This window comes from Eleutherodactylus coqui, chromosome 7 (assembly GCF_035609145.1).
Source record: "Eleutherodactylus coqui strain aEleCoq1 chromosome 7, aEleCoq1.hap1, whole genome shotgun sequence".
NCBI classification, from domain to species: domain Eukaryota; kingdom Metazoa; phylum Chordata; class Amphibia; order Anura; family Eleutherodactylidae; genus Eleutherodactylus; species Eleutherodactylus coqui.
Genome location: NC_089843.1, coordinates 122,583,229 through 122,592,308, shown reverse-complemented (window position 1 = coordinate 122,592,308; position 9,080 = coordinate 122,583,229). Strand labels below are relative to the sequence as shown.

At 39.9% G+C, this 9,080-nt stretch overlaps 1 protein-coding gene across 1 annotated transcript; it reads right to left on the bottom strand.

The window, feature by feature from the left end:
• Window positions 1-552: 552 nt before the first annotated feature.
• On the bottom strand, window positions 553-8,751 carry FGG (fibrinogen gamma chain). The gene is made up of 10 exons (XM_066574683.1): window positions 8,600-8,751; window positions 8,365-8,415; window positions 8,100-8,283; window positions 7,902-7,992; window positions 7,047-7,177; window positions 5,875-6,008; window positions 3,483-3,667; window positions 2,745-3,022; window positions 2,000-2,166; window positions 553-720 (listed from the first exon to the last, which is right to left on the bottom strand). Exons 1-10 carry the CDS (start codon window positions 8,666-8,668, stop codon window positions 706-708), a joined length of 1,305 nt encoding a protein of 434 aa, XP_066430780.1. The 5' UTR covers window positions 8,669-8,751; the 3' UTR covers window positions 553-705.
• Between the last annotated feature and the right edge of the window lie 329 nt (window positions 8,752-9,080).

Sequence of the window (9,080 nt, the reverse complement as noted above, 5' to 3'; positions counted from 1 at the left end):
GCCTTCTATTTTCCTTTAACCCATTGTTAGGCAATTCAACCATTGTAACATACCAAAGAAATGGGTGGGAATCTCAACCCAATAGTTTTACAGTTGTTGTTAACAAGCTGTTTATGTTCCGGAAGGACCTTAAGAAACGCCTGAAGAAGCATTATGTACAGACCACAAGAATGACTGAGTACGATACTTGCCAGGAAACTCATGGTCAACCCTTAAAAATATACAACTATACTACTGTTTTCTGTTATATGTTACATTTATAATCTAATAAACAGATTAAACATAGTATGTGCTATTCTCGTTCTAAAAGAATAGGACATGCTGCAATTTTTTTTTACTTGGACTGATCGTCCAAGTAAAAACAGGCCTGCATGCGTACGCCCATTCAAATAAATAGGCTCTATTTGTGTCTGCTTTTTGGGCCAATTTTCAGTCCGAAAATCGGACAGAAATGTCATCAATGTGCAAGTACCCTAAGAAGAAATATTGTCACCTTCCCCTTCAATGAGGACCATGTTATTTGGATTGTGTAAGTAATCTTCAACCAAAATGTCTTTTGAAATAAAATAGAAAGACTTTATTTTTAATGTTACATGTAATTCAATGTGTCTTCTTTCTACCGGACGTAGTGCAATTTTCCAGACGGTAAGATCTAGTACATTCCATATTCCACAAAACTGGAGCTTTTATTTAAAATCTTTCAATTTATATGTCCCCAACCTACAATGAAAGAGAACAACAGATTAAAATATCGAAACCCACCAACACATTGCAGCAAAAAGAAGCCACAGCAGCCACAAAGCAAATTCTAAGAGCACAGGTATAGCACCTAAAGCCAAAATGAACACCTTTTATGATTTGTGCATATGTATTGCTTATATGATGCATTGCTATGTATTTATTGACTTCTGTGTGCTTTTTTGGGTATGTTCACATTCGGCAGATTTGTTGCAAAAAGTTCTGCAAGCGAAAATCCATTCCACAAGTAAATGAGGATCTTTCCGAAGCGTGGGCATGGATTTCTGCCAGCCTTATTCCAATGAGTGGAACAGTATCAGAAATTCTTGCAACGAATTTGCCATGTGTGAACATACCTTTAGTGAATGATTACTTTAACCATGACCAACCAAACCTAGTGCAATCACAAAATTACATTCACTTTTGCCTCTTGGCCATGAAAAACCAATGAAACTAAAGATGTGCACAATGCAGAAATTAACCCAAAAAGTTTTACTCTGGGTTCCCTAGAGCTTGAACACAGGTTGCCGCATTCAACCATCATTTGGAATAAGACCGTGGACTGCATATGCAATGACACATTGAGCTTAAATGACATGCAATGTATTGCTATCCTTGGACTAACCATAACAAGTAAAGTACTGACAGCGTCAAAGACGATAATTCTAGGGACCACAGCTTTTGCATTTAAAGGGGTTTAACGGGACTAAACCATTTATGGAATATCTTTAAGTGAGGTCACTAATGTTCGTTTGTTGGGCTGCAACTTGCAGGAATCCCGCTAATCATTAGAATATGAATAGGGCTAAATTACAGTACCTGGCGCAACTGCATGTACTGTAAGAATTGAAGGAAGCATGGAGCTCCGGTGAGCCCAGTGCCATTATTGCTCTGGTGGCCTGTAGGGTTTCAGAAGTTAGACCCCATTGATTGATTTAGGGCAGCTCATCAACATTTTAATCCTGAGAATCCCCTTCAATGGTTTAGATATCAATATAGAAGTCGTTAGGGAAATGTATTTTCCAATTCACTTTCTATTCAGGTAGACAATACTTTAGTAGTGTAAACAACCACAAGCACAGTAGAAGACAGCAGTGGCAATAGCAACAAAGATTCTTTTCATGCTTTGAATACTTTATTTGTAAAAAGGGTCTACTTGAAGACATGAGTATGGTGTGCTGATCATATTAGGTCATAAGTTCAGTGTGGAATAGGTAAAAGATTCAGAATTCTAGATATCTCCTCGGCGATCAGATCCAACCTTTGAATCCTTTGTAAACTGGTGTTGTTGATCAGTTGATGAATATCGGTTCAAAGGAATGATTTTCATTGACGTTTTCTTCATGGAATACCAACGGCTGCGCCATGTTGCCCAAATAATTCCATTGTCATAACCACTAGGACTATCAGACTCTGAATAGATGCCATCTGAAAGCAATGGAAGAGGAAACAATTATTTAATATTTTGTAGGAGATTCTTCACAATCTGGCCTGATAGCAGCGGTTTCACAAATCCCATGGGATTACAGCGGGATGTTTCCAAACCCAGACCCATAATCTGCAGGCAGCCATATATGTCCCCTGTATTATTACATGACAGCTATTAAAACAGGCAGAGTCCCTTCTGGCTCAAGCAGGCCCCCTCCCTTTTAGGATGTCCTAATGGGGCATGCACAAAGGGGCAATATGAAACATATACTAACTAAAAAAAAAAGGAACATATATTTCAAACAGTATTTACAGGTAACTATTGTGATAAATTTGGAGAGCCCTGACTGCCATGGAATATTTAAGAAGATGCAGCCAAGGGCAGGATGAGAATGGGGCACAAGTAAAAAGGGGCATCTAAGGATCGGAATAGGCATAAGCCAATCAAAAAAAATGATCATATCCATACTGAGACTTCCTATTCTTTTCTCTGGATGAATACTGTCCATGACTGCATGAAGCCAAGATTCTCCTACCTACAAAATATATGTGCAGAGGTTTACATGTAGAATTATTACCCTTGTAATATTTGCCGTTGAGGTGACCGGCATGACATCTGTTCATCCACCAGCCAGAGCCGTCTTGCTCAGCACAGTTTCCATCATATTTATCATGATCTTTGTCCTGGGTACTGAACTGCATGCCATTGTGAGAGGTGTAGAACTTGTCACTTGGGTCATCTCCGAAATCAAAGCCATCAAAAGCATCTCCAGCATCACCGCCAAGGAAAAATGCATAGGTCAAGCGGTAATTGTCCTTTTCAGAACCCAGTCTGAATGTGGAATAGTCTGCTGTGCTGTATAGGAAAAAGGGACCATTTCTAAGTGCCTTTGATAAGTAGACATATACAGATGGGTCTTTCTTCAGCTTGACTCATTGGTCATTGGTTGACATAACTAAGGTAAAATTGGTTGCCTCTGTACATTACTATGCATAAAAAATATGCATAACATGTAATGTTGATAGAACTCAATTGATGGTTTTAGATACCAGCCATGAAGCTGCTTATGGTAAGGTCTAAAATACCTAGTCAATTGCACCAAATTTATTATGCCAAGTATGCTATCTAGATAAATTTGGTGCAGTTCCGTATTTGTTCGGTTGATTTTCTAGATGGCAGCAAGCTCTATAAGAGCCTTTTAATCTACTGATTAGGCAACTGCAGATGAAAAGCCAATACTCTCACTTTATAGAACAAACATTCTCAAATGTGGCGTTTAGAGATACAATATTTGGTCATGATTTGCATTTTTCACCTTTTATGGCCACTCCAGTCCTCCAGCTCTACCCTCAGAACATATGGGATGGTAGATTGGGTGCTCATTAAGTGAATCTTTTCATTTCCAAGCCAAAACTCTGTCGTGTCTGCTGGTGACAAATATCCAAATCCTTCTTTGTATTGGACCCAGTTCTTGTTGAAATCCACACTACCATCAAGTCTCTGGAGAAAAATATATAAATACATAATACTGAATACCATTCAGGGAGTAGGAATGGGGAATCCCCGTGGCCGAATGGTCCCGTCTCTGGACGAAACCGAACGGTGCTGGCCTGACCCCATTGACTACAATGGGATCTGCTAGCTTTCCGCCCAGCTGCCCGGCTTTTAAAGAATAAGCTCAGCTTGCAATGCTCTTTCTTCTGGTATTTTCAGGCAGATCTGCGATGGAACATCCGGTTGGAGGTTCTGAAGCAGATGTGAAACCAGTCTTATACAAGGAAATCTGTTGACAGAAAGCAATCTCAGTAACAAGGTGCATTTACACAAGTGAGTGCATTAACCCTTTCCAATCCAATTTGTATTCTGGTTTTCCTAGGGGGCTTACTCTTTTTCTGCCGTTATACAATGGCGCTATATGCTGGCTAAAGCCAGTACTACATGAGGTGGCACGTTGGATAGACTCCGACAGCAGAGAGGCTGGCAATATACAGTAAGAGAACCCCGACGGACGTCTTCCAACATCGGAGCTGTACAGCCTTAAATCATAATGTCTTTAGACGCCAGACAGTGGATTGGAAAGGGTTAAAGCACTTGCAAACCCTTGATTTTATTATGCGAGTGTGATATGTTTTGTGAGAAAAATGGGCCATATCGCATGGCAGTGCGTGCAATTTTCATGCACTTTTTTTAGCACATGCAAAAATGTTTCACTAATAAAAATTACATTATATGCAAGTGCAGTGGGATTTTTTTACTCACTTATAGCAAATTACAGGTGGGTTTTCTGCAGAGACGAATTGTGAATAATGACTTCTATTTCTGTGCGAGTTTGGTTCATCGCACAATACATAAAACTCACATGATAAAATCCCCCATGTAAATGCACTCTGAGGGCTCCATTACACGAGCGAATGCGTTTTGACGGTCGCCTGCCTGCGCCATACCATCGCGTAAATGAAGAACCGACGCGATCAAGTCTAAGCTTAATTAGTGTTTTCTCGCTGATTCACACGACCGGGTGCAATGTATTAGCGAAAATATACGCCGCATTTCAGAAATCCATTGCTCGGCATAAATCGTTGGAATTACTTCAAATGCCTAAATAGAGGCAACTGTAGTTTTTCCCTGCATTGGACGCTGCTAAACTGCCTCCCCCTCCCTTTTTTTCCAGCTCCCATATTCGCAGTGCATTTACACCCAAATCATGAGTTTGAGAAAACTCTGTGAACTTTAGCAGCCAGATACCAGCAATCAATTTGCCAATTTTAGTGGCCCCAACTTGTGTCACGTAATAACAATAAAAAGTTAGGAGTTAATGAATCCTTAGATTTATCCAACCTTGTATTAGCAGGATCCTCACCCCCATACTATATTTATAGCAGATTTTTTTAAAGTAAAACCTGCACACAATACCAAATGTAAAAGTATTGTCTCACTTAAAGGGAACATTTTACCATGAAAATGCTGTCTAATCTACCAGCATCACATTATAGAATAAGAGGAGCTGAGCAGATTGAACCATCCAACTTCATTAAAGAGTCCTCTTTACTAAGTATCCTTAAGATGCTATAAAATACAATGTCATCTGCACATAAATCTGTATTCACACATGAGCACAGATTTAGTTGCAGATTACATTGTATTTTATGGCATTTTTAAGATATTTAATACAGAAGATTGTTTCATGGAGCTGGACGCATTTTGCTTTTTGTCTACATGAGACAACACCTTTAAGAGCTATGGAGATGTGGAAAACATCTTTAGCAATGTCACAGCAGGGAGCATAGATTTCTTTTAATCACTTGAGTCATCTATCTGAGATATCGAATACTACAGTGCTGCCAGCTAACAGAAATATTAACCCTTTCCAATCCAATTTTGGATTCAGGGTTTCCCAAAAGGCTTTCTCTTTTTGATGTTATTCAACTGCCACCTGCTGTCTAAAGCCAATGTGTGCGCACTAGAGAGGCTCAAACAGCTGGAGTGGCTGGCAATAGATGGTAAGAATACCCTGTTGGACGTCTTCTGACATTGAAGCTGTACAAGCTTCAATCAGAATGTAGGAAGACATCAGACAGAGGATTGGAAAGGGTTAAATCCTGCAGCTACAGTATCAACAGACATCCCACTAAAAATGAGATACAACATTGGGAGTCCCCCTGCAACTACACTTTAATGCAGCATCATTAGGAAGTATTTTCACTTACTCTTTGAAATACGGTCCATGCATTGCCAGATGGCTCAATTTCACAATAAACTAAGAACTGCTGCTTGGCTTTCAGAGGCTTGATATAGTAGAGACCACTGGTCCGTGCTCCCTTATTTGCAATTTCTTGGCAATCTAAAAAACAGAATTTATGTTTTATCAGTGCTGCTCTCATATTAACCCGATAAGGACCAAGCAGCGTAAGTATAAAGCGCTTGGTCCTGGGCTTTAATCCCACACTATAGTTAAAATACAGTACGAGATTAAAACTACTGCATCTGCAATCTAGCAAGAGTATGTCAGATCTTCAGCTGTCACTGACAGCCGAGGACCTGGAGGAGAAGAAGTTGTAACAGCTTCTATCTTATCTTTTACATGCTACATAGCGCTCAATAAGCACTCTTTAGAGTATAGAAGCAGTGGAAGTGTCAGTTCTGATATTCGCTGATCGCTGGGCACCCACTGGTATAGCAGAGCTGCTGGGTTTTAGCAGACTCCAATCAGATCTACCAGTGACTATTGTCACTACAGGGGGATTTTTTCCCCCCTGTAACTAGGGCTCCTATGGATACCGCAGTCATAGTGGAAAAGTGTGAAATATAAAAAAATAAATGATGGTGTGAATGATCCCCAGAGGTCTCATATGATATTATGGGGATCATAGATGTTAAAAAATAGTTACAGAAATAAGTAGAAAAAAATTCTAGAATAAAATAATTTATATATTAAAAAAATGACCCACGCCAAACTAAACTATCGCCATATCAATCCTATAAACCAAGAGTATATAAATTATAGATCAAAATGTCCAGAGCAAAATGGGGAAGTCATTCCTGTACTTCATTTTAGCATAAGTATACTCATAAACAACTATACATCTTAAAAATCTTTTTTTTAGCTTTTGGTACACCTGAACACTAATTAAACGAGAAAAAAAAATCAGTGTAGAAAGGCATTAATAAACAGCCCTATTTGTCACAAAAACACAGCCCAACAAAAAATAGGGCCATAAAACCATCAGATGCATAAAACTACTAAAAAGTGTCCTTTAGGACTAAAAAACACTTGTCATTAATGGTCTAAGATGGTTAGGTAACAAACTGAAGAGTATCAGATGGATCCAGTTAACAATAACATTAAAGTCTGTCTATGTTCTCGATTCTTAAACCCTACCTTTTCCTGTGAGATCATTTATCTCAACGGTATCCTTGCATGGGTTTTGGCATTGGCTTTCTAGAACGGATATCTTCTGTTTCAGCACGGACATTTTTTGGGAGTTTGTGTTCAGCAAGTCTTGTAGCTCTCTATGGAGAAATGAAGAGAAAACTAGACTTACAATGAAGTAGTATAGAAGACTATGGTTAAAGATCTGCTAGGCTAGAAAATATAAGGATTAAGGTGGTTTCTAGAGATGAGCGAACGTACTCGGTAAAGCACTACTCGTCCGAGTAATGTGCTTTATCCGAGTACCTCCCCGCTCGTCCTGAAAGATTCGGGGAGCGCCGCTGCTGACAGGTGAGTTGCGGCGGGGAGCAGGGGAGAGCGGGCGGGAGAGAAGGAGAGAGAGATCTCCCCTCCGTTCCTCCCCGCTCTCCCCTGCAGCTCCCCGCTCCGCGGCGCTCCCCGAATCTTTCAGGACGAGCGGGGAGGTACTCGGATAAAGCACATTACTCGGACGAGTAGTGCTTTACCGAGTACGTTCGCTCATCTCTAGACTGGTTTCACATCTGCGTTGGGGATTCCGCATTCCTACTCTGTTCAGAGAGCAGGAAAGAAGAATCCCCGCGGCTGAACTGTTCCGTCTTAGCCGCATCTGTAACGGACCCACGCAGATGTGAGACCACCCTTATACTCCCACCATTATAAATTATTGGATATAGTTACTTTTCATAATTTTCTAGAACAGTGGCAAACACGGTCGGAACCTGTGAGCCCAACCCTAATTAGCAATTATGTCCCCTATTGAATGCCTACTTCATTTGCTAGTCATAGAGGAATCTATAGACTTCAACCTTTCCGAATACTTACTGGATGACCCTCTCATTCTCTGTAACTACCATTTCATATCTTGTAAGCTCCGTCAACATGTTTCTGGATTTCTGTGTTGGGTCTTTGATCCCTAATTAGGAAAGAATATTGTAAAATAAAGGCCGCTGACTGTAGTAGCGAAAACACACGTTTACAGAAATAATAATAGGCAATCTATGCCCAAGTCCTTTTCCTTACCTTGTGGAGCTGTTGGGGGTTTTGTCCCTACTTGTTGCATGCTGGACACAATTGTAGTAGTAGTGGTTGTGTCATTTCTAATTTGACTTAGAAGTCCTTCAAAATACTGCAAATCTGTATCTACGTCTGTGTAGTATCCGCTTAGGAAGTTGGAGACTCCACAAGTGGTCGGACAATACTCCCCCTATGAGCATGCAATAAGTAACAGTAATTAATCCTGTACAGAGCTCATTGGGATATTCATATGTAATAAAGATGTACTTACAAATTTATCATCTAAGATGCAGCAGTTATCTGTGTTTGGCTTTAGGTTTTGCTAGGAGAAATAAATATATGGCTACGGTTAATAGTTGTAGTCAATATACAGTAGAACTGTCAAAAATGTATTTATATCATTGCACTTCTATCCAGATACACTCATGAAAATTGTATTAATACAGAAAGAATGCTGAATTAAAGTATTCTTGGTTTCCAATGTATACATTTGGCTCTATACTTACACAATAAGTGCTTGAGAAGAGGAGTATGGACTGCAGAATTAGCACCCCCTGGTGGTATAATCGTGGCATTGTAGCAGGTTTTCTATGTCTACCTGCTAAGCTGAAAAGTTCACGAATGAAGCAGAGCTTGTAGGTTTCTGCTGTTTTATGTGCTTCCACCTGGCCGGCAGAAACCCTGCAAACATGGACAATGAGTTGTCCAAAGTTCACATTAAAGGGTAAGAGGGAAGAACGTGGGCGGTGATGACCCTCAGGAGAGGAGAACATTAGTCATATCAAACAGAGTGTTCACTCTTTGGAGACAATAATTAAACAAACAGCTTTTTTTTTTTTAGAAATCGTAAATGTTGATCAGTGAATTGCACAGTTGCTCAATGTGTTTCATTTCCAGTAATATTCTGTGCGTTAACTTCTTACGTATAGTTACGAGAGATGAGCGAGTATACTCGCTCATCGCTAATAGTTACGTCACGGAGGTTCC

Bases quoted from the DNA above. Each gene is read 5' to 3' on its own strand.
- FGG (XM_066574683.1), bottom strand. From the start codon at position 8,668: ATGCCACGATTATACCACCAGGGGGTGCTAATTCTGCAGTCCATACTC. The intron at 7,993-8,099 runs GTAAGGAAAAGG...TTTCCTAATTAG, and splicing joins ACCCCCAACAGCTCCACAAG to GGATCAAAGACCCAACACAG. The intron at 3,023-3,482 runs GTGAAAAATGCA...TTTCCTATACAG, and splicing joins GACTGGAGTGGCCATAAAAG to CACAGCAGACTATTCCACAT.